The following is a 19,318-nucleotide window of genomic DNA, read 5'->3' on the forward strand; positions in this document are numbered from 1 at the left end:
AGACCCCAACGGCACAGAACATGTAGACGGTGCCGAAGCTGGTATGCTGTTAGGCAGGAAGCCAGGGTGCGATGAGGCCGGTGGGAGGGAGGGGGGAGACATACGCGATGGCTAACGAGGCTGGGACACCGTAGAGGGGAAGATTTATAAGAGATCGATCTAAGCAGGGCGCATTAGCAGCTATTCACACAGAGGTGGAGTTGGGGACACGCGTATGTGCGCATCTTGGCACTTACTCAATGCGAATGTGCCAGTTAGGGACAGGCCGAGGAGGAGAAGGACGAATCCGACTAGGAATTGGCTGCCCTTCCCTACAGCTGGGAGAAACGGACTACCCTGTGCCGCTTCCCAGACTTCGAGGAGTGAAGAATCCATGTATGGAGTAGAGGTTAGAGGTGGGGTGCGCGGCGAGGAGGCGAATGGAGCTGATGTTGGTGGCAGGTGAGGTTGGCTGGCTGGCTGGCTGGCTGGGTTCACGACGACTTCATATCGCGGGGGGAGAGTCGATGGGGAACTCCAAGGGAGAGGGAGAGGAGAGAAGATAGGGTAGAAGGGAGGTTAGATGGTAGGTGATGCTGAGGTATTCCTGTATCTCGTCTACCTGAGGTAATAGAGGTAGGTAGGTAGCTAGTCGTGAAGTCGCAGCCTCCAAGAGCCTGCCTGCTCTTGCTCTGGATGTGGGACTTTCCATTGGATGTTGCTGGCAGTTAAACAGGTGGCCTGTCCCCGTTGCGGCTTAGCACCATATACATGTGTATGCACGCGTACGAGTACCCCAAAGGCATAGCCAATATGCTCAAGTACATGCAGCAGAACATGCACCAGGTACCTAGGTGCCTATCAAGAAGCGAGGTTACCTCAGGTGCTTACCTACCTACCTTAGGTAATCACAGGTATCTGCCGACGGCAGTACATAAGTACCTGCCCGCCTGCCCGCAGCTGCAGTCAGTTGACGGGAAATCGCGATTACTCATACCTTAGGTAGGCAATCGTGTATCCAGCAGCATCTCTGCCGCTTCGCCTATCTGATTCTAAGCCCCAAACCCGCTCATTGCTCATCGACCTCCTCCTACGCCTACACCTCAGCAACCTTCGTTTTGCATTGGCGCATCCTTTCCATATATCTCGCGTGCGCGTAGAACCCCTTCGGGAGCAACGTAGCCAGTATGGTTAAGGACGAGAGTACGATCCCCACCCGATCTCGCCACAGTCCATATTCACGCCGCTTCGGCTTCTTGCTAACTCTTGTCCTTCTCTCCTCCGCAGATGGCAAGCGAAAGGCCAGCGACGAGCCACCGTCACCCGTTGCTATTAAGCGAGCCAGACACGATGACCCAGCCGAGTCCGAAAAGAAATCCGTCATCAAACCGATCCCTTTTCCCGAGAAGGTACGCGCCCCTCCTGTCCCAACGACGACAATGCGCCCACGAGTGTAGGGGCCAAGAGCAGAGATGCCGCGGCTGAGCTCGCCTGTTGCGTGCGCGCGAGAGCTCTGTAGGGAGCGTATGGGCCGTCTTGCTGACACAGACCTCTAGCCTGCTGTCGTGGAGGAGCGAAATGGAGAGATCGAGTTCCGCGTCGTGAACAATGACAACGAGCGCGAGTCGCTCATTATTCTCACTGGTCTAAAGTGCATTTTTCAGAAGCAGCTACCCAAGATGCCAAAGGATTACATTGCTCGACTTGTCTACGACCGAACCCACCTTTCCATTGCTATCGTCAAGAAGCCTCTCGAGGTCGTTGGAGGAATTACGTATCGCCCGTTCAAGGGCCGCCAATTCGCCGAGATTGTTTTCTGCGCTATTAGCAGCGATCAGCAAGTGAAGGGCTATGGTGCTCATCTCATGTCCCATCTGAAGGACTACGTCAAGGCAACCAGCGACGTGATGCACTTCCTTACTTATGCTGACAATTATGCCATTGGCTACTTCAAGAAGCAGGGCTTCACTAAAGAGATCACTCTACCGAGGTCCGTGTGGATGGGCTACATCAAGGACTACGAGGGCGGCACCATAATGCAGTGTTCTATGCTTCCGCACGTCCGGTATCTTGAAATGGGCCGCATGCTGCTTAAGCAAAAGGAGTGCGTCCAGGCAAAGATCCGCGCTTTCTCCAAGTCTCATGTCATCCACCAACCGCCTAAGCAGTGGAAGAATGGCGTGGCACCCATCGATCCGCTCTCCATCGAAGCCATCCGCGCCTCGGGCTGGTCGCCCGACATGGATGAGCTGGCGCGCCAACCACGACACGGTCCCAACTACAACCAACTGCTGCACCTGCTCAACGATTTGCAGAACCACCAGTCGGCGTGGCCGTTCCTCAACCCTGTCAATAAGGACGACGTGGCAGACTACTATGATGTCATCAAGGAGCCGATGGATCTCAGTACGATGGAAACGAAGCTAGAGGCCGACCAGTACGCCACGCCGGAGGAGTTCATCAAAGACGCCAAGCTCATCTTCGACAATTGCCGCAAGTACAACAACGAGACGACGCCCTACGCTAAGTCCGCCAACAAGTTGGAGAAATACATGTGGTTGCAAATTAAAGCGATACCAGAATGGTCACATCTCGAGCCATAGGTTAGTGACGCGACTCGATCATTTTGGAAGAAACGTGGTAGGAGAAGGGCCATGGAGATCAGTCTGGAGGGGGACGGCTCGTTCGGGGCCCCGAAGCCGGAAGTCCTGTGCGAGCCGTCCCCTTCGATCTCTGCAGGGCGGCCGAGGCGGCCTGCAGCGCAGGCTGCGCTCTCGAGGATCCGGAACGCGAACCGGATTATGAGCGGTTTGGGGGAGACCTTGGTCAGAGAAGACCTGTCGCGCGCACCTGAGAGTTCGCCAAGGTCCCCCGAACACGAAGCCCTACCCCTGCCCCAATCCCAGTCAAACCCCCAAGTCCTAGTTCAGCCTCAACCCCGACCTATGCCTGAGCCAAGTCCCTACGTCCAAGGTTGGTCTGAACCCGGAGGGGGCGTCGGTAGTGGTCAGCCCCAACCCGAATCCCAAATCCAGGGCCAACCTCAGCCTGAGCATGGAATGCCGGTTCAGGTTCAATCCAACCCTGTGTCTCACTTTGAACCCCAAGTTCGAGACCAACCTAGCCCTGTACCCCGCGACAAAACTCAGGGACGACCCCGGCTTTGGCCCCGGCCTCTGCTTCGGATTCAAGCCTACCCACTCATCGATCTCACCTCTGACACGGAGTCCGAGTCTGGGTCTTGAGCCCAGGCCGTACCCAGCCCGGACCCCGAGCAAGCTCATGGCCCGCATCTCTCTCTCCCTACTCCCCCTCCTCCCCTTTGTTAGACGGACCACATCGGGGCACGACCCAGCGTTCCATAGGCAAGCCCCGTGACTATGGACAGGCTCAGGCTCAGGCCCCGCACACATCACGCCTGTAGAACACTGGCTCTAGGTCACCGCCCTGTTCCCGTTTTCGATTCGCTGAGGCTGGCTCATCCTGATGTTGTTAATTTTTTTGTCGCCGTTTCTAGGTTTCCCGTGCGCCGCAGCCGAGATCCGTTCGCCGTTCGTCGCCGTTCCGTGTTCGAGTGCGAGGCGTGGGATGGCGGGAGAGAGAGGGTTGTGTGGCGTGTGTGTTAGAGTAGCAGTAGAGCACGGATCCTCGCAGGTAGATTTTTTGCAGGCACGGGGCCCTCCGCAAGACAGGTTTTGTTTTTTTCTTCTCCTATTTCTCCAAACGGCCCTCCGAACGGCCTTTTTTTTTTTTGACGGGCGTGTCGTAGCATCACCGGACGGCATTTTGCGCGAGTGCTGTGGAAGGGCGGGCAGTACGACGGCTCGCCGCGTATAGTAGTGGAGCGGACTCGCGCGACCGTGCCGTGCTCTACGGACGAGCCGCGAGAAATGCCTCCCGCTGCATGCTACGTGTATGTATGCTGGTAGCAGAACTTGGAACCCGCCGTGGCGGTGGGGCAGGAAGGCGAGAGAGCATATATATATATATAATACATCTCCCTCGTGCGTGTGTATATGTGTGTCGGCGTATCTATATATTCACCCAGCGGCAGACGAAAGACGCGCGCTGAATTCAGACTCGAACCGTTTAACCGTCTTCTGTCTTTTTTCCCTTTTTTTTTCTCTTTTTTTCTCTTCTGTTCTCCCGTATTTAGGTAGGTACTCACTGCAACCGATTATACTCGCCGCTGCTCCCCAACCCCTTCGCTATCCAAGAGAAAGAGAGGGAGAGGGAGAGCTAAGCTCTGACCGATCGACCCGGCCAGCCAATGCGCTTAGAAGCCTTGCATGTCCGACGAGTTGTATTTTCCTATTTCTTTTGCGAATTGCAGCTAGCTGAGGGCGTGCGCGCGTGCGCCTGTATTATGTGTGGTTGCGCGCGGTGCGCGTAGGTGTTATGTACGTCTCGGGGGAATGCTGCCCCGATGAATTCGATCCCGCCCCTCCCCCCTTCACCCTCTTCAACATGCAACCCGCCTACTAGTAACCCCCAGCCCACCCATCCCCCCAACTCCGGTGATGGTGTAAAATCAAACCAACAAATGGAACCACGTCTTCCCCTGGCCGCCCGGCTGTCTGTCGAACTTTTTGGGAGGAGCCAGCACTAGATTCGTCGGCTCACGTCTATGTGCCCAGATACAGGACTGAGGAGGAGAGATAATCGATCTAGTGGATGGTGTGGAGGCTGCAAACCGATAATAGATCGGGGCATCCGATATCTCCGCCTCAGCCGAAGAAGAATGATGAATGTCGAACGAGCGAGACGAGACTTTTTGAGATGCACAAGCCGCAAGCCTACGTCTCGAGAAGCATGGGAAGAGAGTTCCCGATAGCCTTCCCCACTAGTCTCTATCCTAGTTTTAGAATTTCCTTCGAATCCGTCCTCGAGAGCGGAAGGGGATCAACCTCCTTCGTTGAGATACAGCCTATTAAATCACCCAAGAGTGCAGAGAGACGGAGGGGAGCAGCCGTCTAGGCCACAAAGGGGAAAAAAAAAAAGGTGCACACACAGATAGCACCCAGTGACCAGGCACTAGGGAGCATGTTACAGAAAGGGGACGGAGAGGGGGGGACGGAGAGGGTATCGAGGTAGTGTGCGATGGTAGTAATAGTAGACTTGAAATTCCCGAAAGTGGTGTGACATCTAGTATGCCGCGTCATCCCGAAGGCGGTAGGATGTAAGCGGCGAGGCTCTCGTAGGTGCGAGAGATAAGGCTTAGGCGCCAGACTGAGCTGTTCGCTGCAGACGAACCTCCGAAGTGCTCGCATTGCCAGGCTCGCCGGCAGGGAGTCGCAGATCGGAATAGTCACGACGCCAATTTCCTTGGTTGCTTGCGAAGAGGTGGGGTTGCAGCGATGCTCCGGATGGGCGGTCACTCGAGGTAGGCGGTGCTGCTGATTCTTGACCTCTGTTTGGTGCTTCGTTCTCCAGTGCATATCGGAGTACACCACGGAGGAAGTCCGGGATGTCCTGCCACTGGCCGGCCCGCGCTGCACTCAGCATGCGCGTAGGGAAGAGCGCTTGCGGGACCAGCGTGATGTTGTTCGGTTGGCGGACGATCTGCTCCGTGAGGAAGGAGAGTTCGCCCGACTCAATCGCGTTCTTCAGCCACTGCTCCAACTCCTCGTCTAGGGGCACCGAGGTCTCGCCAGCCTCGTGACGCGCTGCCCTTTCTCGGAGGCGTTCATTCAGTGGGATTCCCACGCTGGTCAGCTCTCCATCGCTGTCCTCCTCCTCGCCATCCATGTCTTCGTCCAGCGTCGCGGCAGCATCTTCCAACTCCTCGGCATCCCCTCCCGGAGTAGCACGCGCGGTCTGAGGTCGATCCCCGGGATCCACCCACTTAGCAATATCATCAAACGCAGTGTCTCGGATGGTGATTCCGGAGTCTCGCTCGAATCGCTCCTTTGCCCACTTCGTACCCTCCCATTTTGTCAGGGTCGAAATCTCGTAGTCGGTGAGACGCAGGCTGTCGAATGCTCGAAATAAGCGACGATGCCACTGCCAGCGGCTCAGCCGTATTCGGTGAATGCGGTTGGTGTAGTCGAGGCCGGGATACTTGGCTTCTTGGGTGTCTAAGTGGCCGTAGAAGGAATGAACCTCCTGGCGAACTTCGGGAACCAGGTTTCGGTGGAGGAGAGTATGGAAATTTTGCGGTTCGCTCGTTCGAGGTTTGGGAAACATGCACTCGTAAACGAGCTGATCGACCGGACGGCCCTTCATCGTGGTAGAGGCGAGCTGGGCGGATTTGGAGGCAGGATTCGGTATGAAACCGTAGGGATCTGGATTTGAATGGTGGGAAGAGTGAGAGAAGGTTGGGTTCTAGTGGTTATAAGCGCCCGAGAGAGGAGGGAGGGGGGGGGAGGGGGCGCGGCTTAAATAGTGGAAGGTGATAGAAAATAATGGACGGCGGCCAGGTAGTAAGAAAGGCCACGGGAGGGCAGTTCGCAGGTAAATTCTATAGGTCCCAAATCCGGCGAGGGTGGGTAAGGGGACCTCTGGCGGCCCAAGTCTTCGGCAGAGTTCGTCCCTGTCACGAAGTAAACTAAAAGTGCCAGTCGGGTGTGGGCGTCGACGTATGTGAGTGCACGTGGAGCGGCCGGAGAGGAGAGGCGAGCGCGGGAAGACTCGAGGGAGGGAGGGTAGGATATAGCGAGAAGGGGGGCTGTGCTCGAGCGACAAGTAAAACGAACTCGAGATGGCTCGTACGTCGTATCGAAGGAGAAGAAGGAGGAGAAGAAGGGAGCGTGAATCACGAGGATATGAGGGGCGATATTAGATTCGGAAATCAAGAATGAAGTAGTAGAAACGGGCGAACGTCCTGAAGCCCCCGTCCTGGCCTGGCCTGGCCTGACCTGACCTGACCTTGACCTGGGTGTGGAGAGAGGAGTCGCTAAGGATTGCGCGATAGGTACGGCGAGTTCGAGGGCAAGCGGGAATTCTACCTGTGCATCGTTTGGGCTAGCCTGCCGACGACGGACTGGCAGGATAGGCGGGACGGGAGAGTGTGAATCGAGGCGGGAATGCGATGGGCAGAGAGACGAGAGAAGAAAAGAGAAGAGCTCTGGGAGAAGAGACGGGTAGAGAGAGAGAGAGAGAGAGAGACGGCGATAAGGTAAGGGAAGCAGGGAGGAAGATGGAAGAGACATTCCAAGTTTGAGGGAGGGCCGATTTAGATTCATCCTAAGTCCCTACATGTAACTCAGGTAGGTAAGGAAACATAAGTGGTGGCATGTTACGATATGGCATATCGCATAGGTACCGCAACAGCAATAGAAGGTACATCGACCCGGCACCTCAGGTACCTGGACATCCTCGCTGCGTTTGTATGGCGAGCCGGGTACCTCTGCAGGGCGAACGTGAGTACCCGTGGGATGTCCACACCCAGGTACCTCTACAGGTAGGTACGTGGTTCTATGTATATAACAGGGCGTTGCGAATCAGGTGCTGATCGATGCAGGTGTTACGGGGGTGCAGACCCGGAAGCGCGGTCTCTGCACCGCGGTTGGCCGTCGCCATTGGCCCATACGGACCCAGAGAGCGCCTGTGGGAAGGTCGACGGGTGGCCGTACCTTTTGGATCGCCGTTCGACGTCCTACGTGTATGTGAACCTATGGCGCATGCTCGCTATCTTCTGTGGACTGGACGGCGGGAAGCATCTGTACGCATACCTACATACATATATACACATATGTTGGGACGCTGAGGGAGGGGGGGGGGGGGAGATGAGCTAAATAGCGAAGACTACCAAGTAGCGCTGTGAGGAATCGAACCTATCCTTCATTAAGTAGCCTACTGATCTGGGGGTTGTCTACCTGCCTACCTACCTATCTACCTAGGTACCTCCTCTTAGGCAAGGCGTACCTATATGGAGAGGGATATCCCCTATATATAGGTACCGTGCGTATATATGCATAGGCATATCCCGTGCTGGACCCGTAGGTTCACACACATAATGCAGGCACCCTGAAATAATATGGGGGACAAGTAAAGCAGGAAGCTTCGCTGATTGATATACGTCGAGGATTGGTTGGTTTACGTCGGAGCGCTCTGCGCTCCTCCACGTTCTTGTATTAAAACCCCAAGACCTCTCTGAAGGCTACGGGAAAAGGGGTGAGCAGGGACTGACGCTTGATTGAACTGCGAATACGTAAGAATTGCAACTATTCACGCTGGCTCAAATTTTATATCAGGCTAGTCCTCGCACGATCCTCGATAAGAAACCCCCATAATTTAGTGAGGATAACAGGGGTTAAACGTATTATAACTGTTCTGTAGATAGGATAACTGTCCTTCGGGTAGAATGAGGTCGTGCTCTTTACTGTGTTCCGCCGCCTCGAGTACGGCTTGTCGGGTTAAGCCGGCCCTGGCCTCGTTTGTCCTGCCTCTCATACTAGCCTCCCGCTGCTGCGCCGCCAGCCAGTTGGGATCAAAAGGGGTGTGCGCGCTACCGAGATTTCTAAACACGTGTATGGAGACCAATACTTCGCCGTCCACCATGCCTATCGTCACCGAACTGTCCGTGCAACAGTACCGGCAGTTCCAGTCCGTGGAGGTGGTCCCTTCGGCGCTCGTCCACTCCGTCTCATCAGTGGCGGAGATCCTCCTCATACCGGTCGTCCGGTATTTGGCCTTTATTACTTCGGAGCGTCCGTGTGTCTTTGTGAATCGGCAGCCGAGGAATTGGTGCTTGATATGCAGGCAGGGCTTAAAGGACCACTTCTTGTCCGTCGGCCACGCCATCCCCCCGAACTCGCGACCCGGCACGGGATACCGCCGCTTCGGGGTAAGGGTGAATTGGACCAGCTGCTGGACGAAAAAGGTGTCGTTGTGCCAGCGAGGAACGGCCCAGAACTTCAGGCCGGGTCGGCCGACCCCGGCACCGAAACAGCTGAGCTCGGCTGCCCTTGCCCTCTGCTCGGCGCGCGATGTTGCACCTCGCACCCAGCGGAGATGGTAGTATGCCAGAGTGTATGGGATGGATGGATGGATTCGTTCAAGAGGTGTAGTGTTGTCGGGATTGCACTCTAAATAAGATGATATGTTGGTGTTTGGCTGGTCTTTATCTTCTTGGGTTGTCTTCTTTGGCTCTGACTCGAATGTCTTCCTTCGCTGAAAGAGCCGTTTGATAACAGCCCCCGTTCCCGTCGTCTCTCCCATGTTTTCTCTACCAGATTTGATGCGCTCGTCGTGTGCGACGGGTGCTCCTAACGGGTCATCCACACCGGGTAAGTTTCCCGGCCTGACCTCAAACCTCGCTTCGCTCCCCGTCAGGGAGCAGCAATACTCTGGCTTCTCCCGTTCGATGTTTATGGGCTTCTTCTTGGAGCTGTGTAAAGCTTTTGTCGGGGTGGTGGTCTCGAAGTTGATGAAAGGCATCGTTGGTTGTTGTCGTTGCTGTTGCTACCTCCGCAGTAATGTCCCTTGCGGTTCTCTAAAGTAGCCCAACCGACGATATACCTGCTTCCGACGGTGATGGGATTTGATTGGGAGCAGTGCTGGCAATGATCTGGCGCGATCTACTTGATTTGCGGGATGAGGAGGGTAGTAGGAAATGCGCTTGTTGGTGGGAAATGGATGGGAGGATTGGGCGGCATCCACAGCGTTGACTCGGGAGAATATATGTTTCTACTCCGCGCCCGAGAGGGTTCATACCTGATACCACTTACGACTGTCCGCTGGCTCTGCAGAAGCTTATTGTGCTTATGTGAGGATCTTGAGGACTCCAACCCCGGGCTGTCCTCGAACTTTGATCATCTCACATTGCGCATGTCCGAGGAGTCCGGTAGCACCACTTCTACCAGCACCATACCAGGTAGACACATCAACCTACTTACTATCCTGGTGCTTGCAGGCACCTATATATATCGTCGACGCGGGGCCTCTTCTTTGATGAAAGCAAAGTGGCTCTCAGGCTTTGGGATGTTAGGTAAGCATACTCGATGCCCAAGGCAGGGAAAACAGGCTTCTGACTGGTCCGCCCATCCTTGTTACCTACATGAGGGGTGAACCCAAATGAGCCTGGGGATACGTGTACACGTAGAGTCTCTGGAGCGTGTTCCCTACCTACGTCTAGGGTATGGCCACCTGACTTGCCTGCTTCATACGAACCTAGGTAACCTGGGTAACTTGCCCAGGGTACCAGACCTTGGATACGGCCCTATGCGTCCGTACGAGGTAGGTATGCAGATAGATAGCACAGGTAGCTGGATATCTACACGGAATAGGTATATTTTGTCCTGGATTTCCCGTGGCATGCCTCGCATACAGGAATGTCTCATTGCCAGATATTTACTTACCTAGGTATATATATAGGAGAGGATGACGTATGCATTGCGTACCTACTAGTACGGCATGGAGAACGGGGGCTGCTTTATGTTTAACTTGGTATGGGGACCGGATTGTGCATAAACCCCGTTTGCTAGGTAAGCCAGCGACGACCGCCGTCATATCGAGTAAAGAGGGGAGATGCACCGGCGTTATGTCTACCTCCCGCTACCACGCGCTCCCATCCCTACGTACACACAACCTGTACTTCCCATCGTCGACCTTCCCACCCCCGACCAGCCACATATTGGCCTGATGCCAGCACGGCGCGCCCGCGTGCCCTGTCGCGGTTGCCAATGGGTTATCTGAGGGCATCTCGGCAATGGGCTCGCCTCGGGTCCGTCGCTCTACTCGTCTTCCTCTCCTCGCTTCCCGTCTTCGCGTACGAGGAACTGTCCGATGACGCGCTCCGCCGCGTTCCCGGCGCCGCTGGCGACTTTGATATCGAGCGCGGATTGCTCCTGTCTCCCATCTTGATACCCCGGGTACCCGGGACACCGGGGTCCGCCGCCGTGCAGCACCACTTTGCTGATTTCTTCGCGCGGCAGCTGCCGGAGTGGCGGATCGAATGGCACAACTCGACGGCCAAGACCCCGGCGACCGGCGACGCGGATGTCCCTTTCGTGAACCTCATCCTCACGCGCGACCCGCCGTGGGCCCAGGCTGGCGATGTTAGTCGATTGGCGCTGGTCGCCCATTACGACAGCCTGTACCGCCCGGAAGGGTTCATTGGCGCTGTAGATAGCGCCGCTCCTTGCGCCATCCTGATGCATGTCGCGCGCAGCATCGACGGCGCGCTGTCGAAGAAGTGGGAGGCGATGGAAGCTTCGGGCGACGCCGGCTTGGGGCTGGAGGACGAGAGAGGTGTTCAGATTCTGCTGCTGGACGGAGAGGAGGCGTGGGTTAGCTGGACCGACGCGGACTCCCTCTACGGCTCGAGAGCGCTCGCCGAGAGTTGGGGCTCTGAGCTGCACCCGAGCCCCTCGTCGCACCGGTCCCCCCTGGATGCCATCAGTCTGTTCGTGCTCCTGGATCTTCTCGGAGCAGCCGAACCCCGCGTTCCCTCGTATTTCCTAACGACGCACTGGGCTTACCAAAGCATGGCCAGGATCGAAGGCAGGATGCGGAAGCTGGGCCTGCTCCAGTCAAAGCCCAAGCAGCCCTTCCTCCCCGATTCCGGGAAGCAGGCGTCCCAATTCACTCGAGCATTCATCCAGGACGATCACGTGCCTTTTATGGATCGAGGTGTCGATGTTCTCCATATCATCCCAACGCCGTTCCCGGCTACGTGGCATACGATGGAGGATGATGGCAAGCATCTAGATCTAGCAACGATGGACGACTGGGCTAAGATCGTTGCAGCATTTGCCGCGGAGTGGATGGAGCTTGGTAATTTCATCCCCGAGCCGCCTGGGGCGCGGAAGGCTATCAGGGACAGGACGGAGCTGTGAAACGGACGCTATCACAGACATACCTGGTAGAACTACCTGCCCCCTAGATGTCGCCACAGCCACTGAGTTCTCCGGCTGGTGGTATTCATCTGTGAGGATGGGCAACGTTCAACATAATACGAGCTTTTCATGTCATTCCCCTCCATGCCTTGCTAATTAACAATGCAAGTATGCGAATGGGCAGGATATGCACTAAGGGGAATTTACCTGCTTAGAGGGCCTCTATCATGCTGTACCTGGGAATAGGTATAGCAAAGATCAGAATATACATATGTATCCTTACACCAAGGGATAGTAAGCAGGTACATCAAAGTTCGGTGTCGAGCAGTTCCATGGCAATTGACATCGATGTACTTTGTACATAGTATACGCATCCACGTCAGCCACAACAGTACAATACGTATACCTGAATGTATGTACATATACAAGGTACCTAAGACCCCAGAAGAAGTGGAACGGGTGTTCTGTTCAATTGCGAAGCTCACCCAAGCAGCACCGCCAACGACACCAAACAGCTTTCCTCGTCGACATCTTGAACATCCCCGGCCCAACGTCGACACTTATCTCCTGTCGGTCCCCAATTGTGCACCACGCAAGAGATAGATAGCTGGATCAGCGAGCCGGCCCAATGCGGTTCCTACATTCATTTGTGCCCTCTCTCCTGCTCCTAGCTGCAGGCGCAGTTCAGGCAGCTCCCTCTTGGGGCTTCGACGATGCGAAGCTCACAGTGAGCCCCAAGAAAGCGGCAGTCGATGCCAAGGAGAAGGGTATTCAACAGTGAGTTGGGGGAACGACCCGGCAAGGTTGAGGGGGCACAGCACAAACTAACAACGGCGCCTCCCAGGTTCAGCGACAAGTCGCCCGTCCCTCAGACGCCGGTGGTCTTTGATAACACCGACACCCTCAAGCTGCTCCTCACAGCCAAGGAAGGCGGCAAGGCCAAGCGCCCTCACCAGGCTTTCCTAGTCCTCCGCGAGCCGATCTCGGGGCTCGAGGCTCCGTTCCCTCTGACCGTCAAGGAGAGTGGCAGGGCGATTGTCGAGATCGTACGTACAGACCCTATATATAACCCGGGGTGGGAAGCAGTAGGCACTACAAATCTGCAGCAAGTTCTTACTTGTCATAGAAACATAGCGATCTGCCCGTCCAACTTGCCCTCGCGACCGAGCCCCTCCGGGTCTCCCTGGTGCTGGCCTCGTTCGGGTCTGCCGAAGGACTCGATAAGCACCTCTTCGACCTGGAGATCAAGCTCAACCCGGGCGCGACGCCCATCGTCTACGAGAAGCCGCTGCGCTACGGCAAGCGCGAGGAGATCTACCACACGTTCCGCGACGACCCCAAGAACCCGCCCAAGATTATATCCATCGCCTTCGTGCTGCTCGTCGTAGCTGCGCTCCCAGCCCTCTACATTGCCGTGCGTCTACCCGAACCCTTTTCCCCCTCCCCCACCCCGTCTTTCTTAACCAACTTCTCCGCCCCGCTAACCGTGGCGAAAATAACACGCAGTGGCTCTCCTTTGGCGCCAACGTCTCGCACCTGCCCCAAGCGCTGAGCGCCGCCCCGGTCGCGCACGTCGTCTTCTTCGGCTCCATCGTCGGCATGGAGGGCGTCTTCTACCTCTACTACCGGAGCTGGAACCTGTTCCAGGTCCTCCCCGTCGCCGGCCTCGTCGGCGCCGTCACCTTCCTGAGCAGCACCAAGGCCCTCGGCGAAGTGCAGAGACGCCGCCTCGCCGGCGAGCGGTAAACGGGGTAACCCCGATACGCACATGCGTTGGGCGCTTGCGCGCCCTTGCGCGTTTTCCTTGCGGGACGCCGGGTTAGAAAAGCGCCAGTCTTAGCTGCGGAGAGAGACTGGCGTGCGTGTGGCTGCTTATTTGTGTAGTTACGGGCTGCGCACCGTGCCTGTTTCCGCCCGCAGACAAGGAGGAGCAGGAGCAGGCGGGCCTTCGCGAATGGTACGATATGACGATAGCATTCCGCTGCAACCGCACCGACTGGAGCGTGGACGCGTGGAGCAGAGCAGAGCAGGCCATGGAGCTCGAGTCCCTACATAGACACCCGCAGGAAAAGAAAGGCAGCACGCGGATGAGGGGTAGGGAAAACGGGAGGGCTAGTAGGGGAATGAAAATAATGACTACGGTAGGAACACCGAGAAACTGCCAAAGGTGGTAGGCATGCGTGCGTGATTGTGTCCGTGCTCGTTCATATGTCTGTCTGCCTTCGTCGCGGGATCGATCGGTCGGCACTTTATCTACTCCCGGAGAGCTCTGGGGGAATACCTCCTCTTCACTCCATACTGGTGGCATTCCTCCCACCGCAAGCTCGTCACGCCACGCCACGCCGCGCCACGAGCCTGCCCTTCGCCGATTCCGCCCGGCGGGAGAGACTTGCTTCACTCCGGTTCTGGGTGGTCCCCGCCTGTCCGCCCCCCATCTTGTGCCTCTCTATCTCCTACTTTACCCAACCTCTCTGTCTGTCTGTCTACCAGGTCACTTCGTGGCTCGGTCTCGAGCAGAGAGCCGAGCGCCGGCTGCCCAGCTGCCTTCCTGGAAGCGAAAGAGAGAAGAAGGGGGTGGGGACGAGGAGAGGGTGGATTTCAGTTCTGCGGAACGCGTGGCGCGCGCCGGGCCCTGCTGTATGTGGCTCTAAGCCTGTTCTCTATGTCTTATGCTTCTTCTCACGATGCATGCGTGCGCCCCGCGTACGCACTCTCTATGGCAATGAGGAAAATGATAATAATACATCCCCTCATCCATTAGTCCCATTCATTAATTTCTATCCACCCCTTACTTTGCTCCTTCCCCCCCTTGCGTCCACCCTCGCCGTAAGCGTGAGCTTACTGCGACTTCTTCCCATTGGGAGCGCCGTTAGCGCCCCCTCTCGCCAGGAGCTTCTCCTCCTGCTGCTTCCGCTTGTTCTCGAGCTGCTTCTCCCGCGGGATCGTGAGGCAGTTGATGCCGAGGAAGCTGCAGATGCTCGTGGTGACGAGATACGCCCAGCGGAAGTACACGACACACGCAAACGCGAAGTACGCCCACAGGTAGTAGTGCTCTACCTTCGCGGATACTGGGGCAAGGCCGAACCACGGCAGGTTGCCGAGGACGGCGCCGCCGACGAGCGGTCCCAGCATGACGGTCCAGTACGGGAACGGCTGGCGCGTGAGGTGGGCGAGGATCATCTTGGTGGTCATGCGCCCGAACACGAACGACATGGTGAGGCAGAACAGCACTAGGTGGTTCTCGCGCATCAGTGTCGAGTAGGGCGAGTACAGCCACGCGCCGATCGACAGCGTGTACACGGCCATGGGGATCCACTCAAGGAAGACGGGCAGGACCGGCAACTTGTTCTTGCGCCTCGCCTTGACGACGTTCAAGACGCAGAACGGCATGTGGCCGAAGAGGAGGGAGCCCACGATCATGAGGATCCAGATGTCGCGAATCGAATGATCGCCGACGAGCTCATCATATCCAAATAGGTAATTCTTGCCGACAATATTGACAATAGGCTCGGTCCAGATGCCAGGCCCGTAGATGCCCGAGATCGCCATGACGCTACACGCGATAAGAATACCCTCGGTAGGACCGTTGACGTAACCCAGGTAGAGGGTGTGAGTATGGTAGGTCTCCCAGGTTGAGAAGAACATGGGGAGACAGGGGCACAGGGCTGTAAAGACGCCCGACTTGGAGGTTCCCAGGGCCATCGCGGCCGTCTCCAACAGGCTTCCGAGAGTGCAGTTTAAGGAGTCGATGCCGTGGTCGAACAACTCGCCCAAGCCGCTCGACGTACCGGTTCGCCTAGCCTGCTTCCCGTCGATGTTGTCCATGGTCTGGTACATGAAGAGGCCAAAGGCGAAGCTCAGATATAACCACGACGGGCCCTGTAAAGGCGTTTCTTGTCAGCTGGAAATCCGCCACCGAGGCTGCGCCGGGGTCTTCCGTACCGGTCCGACCAAATCTGGCATGAATATAACCAGCAGGGCGATGTTCGCCAGGATGAAGAAGAACCCTATGAGGGTTACCATATTCGGCGCCAGCCATAGCGGCAGAAGCTCGACGAACGCGTTCCACTAGAGCCGACTCTTAGTACCATGTTCTTGTTCTAGCACGCGGCGGCGATCGCGGGGGTCGAGAAGGAGCTGGACGTACGTAGGGACGGAGGATGTAATAGGAGACGGGGGACTTGTCGACGCTGGAGTATTTATAGGATCGCAGGTGGGTGAGGGCATCGTCCGAGATGCATTCGGCTACAGCCTTCTCTGCGCATCGACGCTCCGTTAGAACCGGACTTCCGCGGTGTAGGGCGTCGGGGTCTGACGTACTGCTATTGCCGGAAGCCATCGTGGGGGGGCTAGTTCTTCCGTTCTTTCTTTTCTTCCTACTTCCGCGACGATGCGATAGAGAGCCGACGGCAGGCCGATGAAGTCGCCAACGCTAGGACTACTTAATAATCGAAAAAGAAGAGGGTATCATGCGCCTGTAGGTAGCGATCGATATTCAACAGGTGTCCTTTGGACCGGCTCAGCGAAAGGCGAAGTCCACGGGGACGCCTGCCGGGGGGCTGTTCTGACAAGGAGCTACCTACTGTGCTAGCTCCATGGGGACTCGATAAGAGAACGCGTAGAGAGAATAAGCAACAGGGCCGACGGGCAGGGCATGAAGAAGCCGTCGACAGGACAGGTAGACGTGGCGAGAAGGTGGTAGGGCGGGTTGAAGATTTTAGGGGCGTGGCATAGAAGATTTGTTGAATAAGTAGCCAGGGCGGGACTCGGTCGGTATAGACGGAAGTGGCAGCGAAGCGCCGGGTGCCAACAAGTATGTTGCCAGCAGCCAGCAGCCAGCAGCCAGCAGAGGTACGTGCTGTTGACACCTGGGCACGCACGCAACTGCACTACGACACTACCTAACCTCACAGGCATGTAGGTACTAACCGACCTACGTAAGGGCCCAGGTACCGCCCACGCAGTCGAAGTTGGCGACTTTGGTGAAGACAGCCCCACATGCAAAATGGGGTGCCGATTCCGAGCAGGGTGGGTTGGCCCGCGTTGCCAAATCCTACCTAGGTACAGGTAGCCACTTACCGCCTTGCCACCCGACTCCAGGTGATTCTGAGTGTATACCTCTGCCTCTGGGGTATAGTACATACGATGGACCTCACTATTGGAAGTCCTTGCGCACCTTAGGTACCTACCCAGGCAGGTTGGGTGGGTAGGTACCTATGATTAGATAGGCATGCACCTCTCTGACGACCTAGGCCGCCTGGACGGAGTACCTACTAGGTATCTCGGCCCCGACGCAGGCTATGGGAGGACAGTACTGCCCCCTGGATACGGCACAACACGCCCAATACCATTGATCAATGCCGACCATCTGCTGAGGCGGGGCTCCAGTTTATCAAGGCCGGCCAACTCGCGTGCGGCGGCCAGGAACCAATACCGGTTGCAGAGAGAGAGGGAGACGGCGCAGTAGATTCGCTCACGCCGACTTGATGATCCTGACATGTGAAAGGATGATCAAAAAAAAAAGGAAACCCAGGACCCTGCGTAGCGGAGCTTACAAACCGATCCAGCGTCTCCAACCTTCATGCGTATATGTACTTACGGCGTTTGGTCTCGTCTGGTCTCGTCTCGTCTCGTCTCATCTCGTTGGGTTAGTGATGGTGTCGTCACGTCTGCTCAAGTGCGCCTAGGGAGAAACGCGGTGAGGATGAAAACCCAAGGCTTGACAGCTACACCAAGCCTTGTTTGCATTGTGAATTATTAGTCCCGGATACCGTGTCTGGGGCCCCTTGCTTAGGATTCCCTTGTGCCCCCGGTTAAGTTGGCCGCGCGACCAGTATGTACCCAAACCCTCCTCCCATTTACGTGCTCATTATCCGAATTACCACACCCCCTCCCGAGTCTATCCACACTGATGCTGAGATGGTACGAGTACGCGGTGGCGGCGGGCCTGACGAGCGCGATCGTGCTAACTGTGCGATCCGATGCATCGGTTTCAGTCATGTCGGCGAACCTCCGAGCATACGAGCCGGGCCAACTCGCTTCCGCCGGTCCGCCCGGGAGACTGGCGAAGCATATCCCGGGACCAACCATCGTTGGCCAACGGCAGTTTGCCCGGAGAAGAGCTGTGATGGCGTTGCTAGAATTCTTGGCGAAATGGGGCCGCTCTTCGCGGACCCGTCCCCTAGAGCATCAGCATCCCCAGACAGACGCTGGCGCCGAGCAGGGCAAAGCCGAAGAGGCCCTCGTTACCGGCAAGACGGAAGGCGCCGCTGCCCGGCGTGTCCGAGTTCTGCTGGCTTCCGTCTAGGCCGTTGAAGATGGTATTTTCGTCGCTAGGCTCGGCCGTGCTAGACGTAGCCGACGGGACCGAGCTCGACGTCTGGTTCGCCCTCGTCGGGTTCCGAGCGCCACAGGGATTGTTCTCCCGGCAGCTGCTAGAGCAAGCGTTGTCTTGTCCGCACGCCGTGACACACTGGCTACCCCATTCGGTACAGACGAAGTACGGGAGCGTCAATGAGTACTCGGACACGTTCGGTTGCTTTCCATCGCCGCATACACAGCCGTAACGGAGGGTTTGCTGTTCGAAAAGCGTCAATATCACGCGAGCACCCCCCCAAACGTCCCTCGGGAAGGGGACTTACCGCGTCACAGTCGTTGACCAAGGTCGGCTCCGAGGTCGTCTGTTGGCAAATCAGCGGGCAGGTGCTGATCTCGCTCTGGCACCAATATGCTGAACATCCGGTTAGCACTCCTGCTTCCACGAGAGCATGACGAGTCGGTTGGTGATAGGAAATGGAGAGGACGTACTCCTGATCGTCAGGGAGACCGAGCTCGGATCGATGTCATAGTCGCCGCGGACGGAAGCAATCAAAGCAACAGCCGCAGCCAAGGTATTTCTTAACGAAGGCATCGTGGTGTATGTGAATGATATTAAGTACTAGATGGCTACTGGAAGATTGCCGGTGTATAGGCTGAGGACGGAGTATCGGGCTTCCTATTATCAAGTACGTAGATTATAAGTAGGGCGACGGCAGTATTAAATCCAGTGTACGGCAGAGCAAGTATTAGGGTCCGGACGGAGGCGGACGAAGAAGTAGAGAGGCAAAAAAAGATCAGTCGGGTGACCGAGACTTATTAAAACGAGAGGAAGGTCCCTAGGAATACGAAGGGAAAACGAGAGGAATGTTGAGAGAGGAGAGGAGGTTTTCTCTTGGAACCGTGGGACACGAGGGCGAGGGCGCCGAGAAGAAGATAGGAAAGCTAGGGGGGGAGGATTGGCTTTGCGTAGGTATGGCACGGAATCCGTACTGTGTTGGATTATAATCCAGACACAGACCATCTGGTATGTGGGATACGGAGCTACCTTAGCTGGGTGGTTGCATGGCCAGATTGGACCGGGAAGGAGAGAAAAAGAAAAAAAAATTAATAGTAAAACACAACAAGTACTCATAAAGGAGAGATTCCCTGTCTATCGAGGGTCTTAGCATATCCACTATACATAATACATGCATCGAGCACCTTACTACAGTCTAATTGTACGAGGTAGCAGTGCTAGCTAC

At 56.4% G+C, this 19,318-nt stretch overlaps 10 protein-coding genes across 10 annotated transcripts; 4 read left to right on the forward strand and 6 right to left on the reverse strand.

Annotated features, from left to right (window-relative positions):
- Nucleotides 1-971: 971 nt before the first annotated feature.
- On the forward strand, nt 972-2,741 carry GGS23DRAFT_463413 (Bromodomain-containing protein). Its single transcript, XM_051514138.1, has 3 exons — nt 972-1,182; nt 1,267-1,388; nt 1,536-2,741. Exons 1-3 carry the CDS (start codon nt 1,167-1,169, stop codon nt 2,580-2,582), a joined length of 1,185 nt encoding a protein of 394 aa, XP_051373493.1. The 5' UTR covers nt 972-1,166; the 3' UTR covers nt 2,583-2,741.
- GGS23DRAFT_595482 (uncharacterized protein) lies at nt 2,634-3,357 on the forward strand (the record flags this gene model as incomplete). The annotated part of the gene is made up of 2 exons (XM_051518318.1): nt 2,634-2,804; nt 2,905-3,357. The coding sequence occupies 2 exons, from the start codon at nt 2,634-2,636 to the stop codon at nt 3,355-3,357; spliced, it is 624 nt and encodes a 207-aa protein (XP_051373494.1).
- Nucleotides 3,358-5,005: 1,648 nt separating this feature from the next.
- GGS23DRAFT_463424 (uncharacterized protein) lies at nt 5,006-6,709 on the reverse strand. Its single transcript, XM_051514139.1, has one exon. The coding sequence runs from the start codon at nt 6,202-6,204 to the stop codon at nt 5,197-5,199; it is 1,008 nt and encodes a 335-aa protein (XP_051373495.1). The 5' UTR covers nt 6,205-6,709; the 3' UTR covers nt 5,006-5,196.
- A 1,367-nt stretch (nt 6,710-8,076) lies between these two features.
- GGS23DRAFT_463567 (uncharacterized protein) lies at nt 8,077-9,841 on the reverse strand. Its single transcript, XM_051514142.1, has one exon. The coding sequence runs from the start codon at nt 9,358-9,360 to the stop codon at nt 8,215-8,217; it is 1,146 nt and encodes a 381-aa protein (XP_051373496.1). The 5' UTR covers nt 9,361-9,841; the 3' UTR covers nt 8,077-8,214.
- A 614-nt stretch (nt 9,842-10,455) lies between these two features.
- Nucleotides 10,456-12,248, forward strand: GGS23DRAFT_463603 (glutaminyl-peptide cyclotransferase). The gene has a single exon (XM_051514143.1). It carries the CDS (start codon nt 10,605-10,607, stop codon nt 11,757-11,759), a length of 1,155 nt encoding a protein of 384 aa, XP_051373497.1. The 5' UTR covers nt 10,456-10,604; the 3' UTR covers nt 11,760-12,248.
- Nucleotide 12,249: 1 nt separating this feature from the next.
- Nucleotides 12,250-13,736, forward strand: GGS23DRAFT_463550 (Oligosaccharyltransferase subunit Ribophorin II-domain-containing protein). Its single transcript, XM_051514141.1, has 4 exons — nt 12,250-12,536; nt 12,604-12,805; nt 12,886-13,173; nt 13,266-13,736. Exons 1-4 carry the CDS (start codon nt 12,388-12,390, stop codon nt 13,503-13,505), a joined length of 879 nt encoding a protein of 292 aa, XP_051373498.1. The 5' UTR covers nt 12,250-12,387; the 3' UTR covers nt 13,506-13,736.
- On the reverse strand, nt 13,542-14,332 carry GGS23DRAFT_463535 (uncharacterized protein). The gene has a single exon (XM_051514140.1). It carries the CDS (start codon nt 14,065-14,067, stop codon nt 13,579-13,581), a length of 489 nt encoding a protein of 162 aa, XP_051373499.1. The 5' UTR covers nt 14,068-14,332; the 3' UTR covers nt 13,542-13,578.
- On the reverse strand, nt 13,927-16,479 carry GGS23DRAFT_561826 (CDP-alcohol phosphatidyltransferase). The gene is made up of 4 exons (XM_051515980.1): nt 16,080-16,479; nt 15,907-16,016; nt 15,702-15,827; nt 13,927-15,638 (listed from the first exon to the last, which is right to left on the reverse strand). Exons 1-4 carry the CDS (start codon nt 16,096-16,098, stop codon nt 14,598-14,600), a joined length of 1,296 nt encoding a protein of 431 aa, XP_051373500.1. The 5' UTR covers nt 16,099-16,479; the 3' UTR covers nt 13,927-14,597.
- A 1,120-nt stretch (nt 16,480-17,599) lies between these two features.
- GGS23DRAFT_463707 (uncharacterized protein) lies at nt 17,600-18,896 on the reverse strand. Its single transcript, XM_051514144.1, has 3 exons — nt 18,567-18,896; nt 18,401-18,489; nt 17,600-18,336 (listed from the first exon to the last, which is right to left on the reverse strand). Exons 1-3 carry the CDS (start codon nt 18,667-18,669, stop codon nt 17,941-17,943), a joined length of 588 nt encoding a protein of 195 aa, XP_051373501.1. The 5' UTR covers nt 18,670-18,896; the 3' UTR covers nt 17,600-17,940.
- Nucleotides 18,422-19,253, reverse strand: GGS23DRAFT_463739 (uncharacterized protein). Its single transcript, XM_051514145.1, has 2 exons — nt 18,567-19,253; nt 18,422-18,475 (listed from the first exon to the last, which is right to left on the reverse strand). Exon 1 carries the CDS (start codon nt 19,207-19,209, stop codon nt 18,796-18,798), a length of 414 nt encoding a protein of 137 aa, XP_051373502.1. The 5' UTR covers nt 19,210-19,253; the 3' UTR covers nt 18,422-18,475; nt 18,567-18,795.
- Between the last annotated feature and the right edge of the window lie 65 nt (nt 19,254-19,318).

Source organism: Durotheca rogersii (genome assembly GCF_024521655.1).
Source record: "Durotheca rogersii strain YMJ 92031201 chromosome Unknown GGS23scaffold_6, whole genome shotgun sequence".
In the NCBI taxonomy this organism is placed as follows: Eukaryota; Fungi; Ascomycota; class Sordariomycetes; order Xylariales; family Xylariaceae; genus Durotheca; species Durotheca rogersii.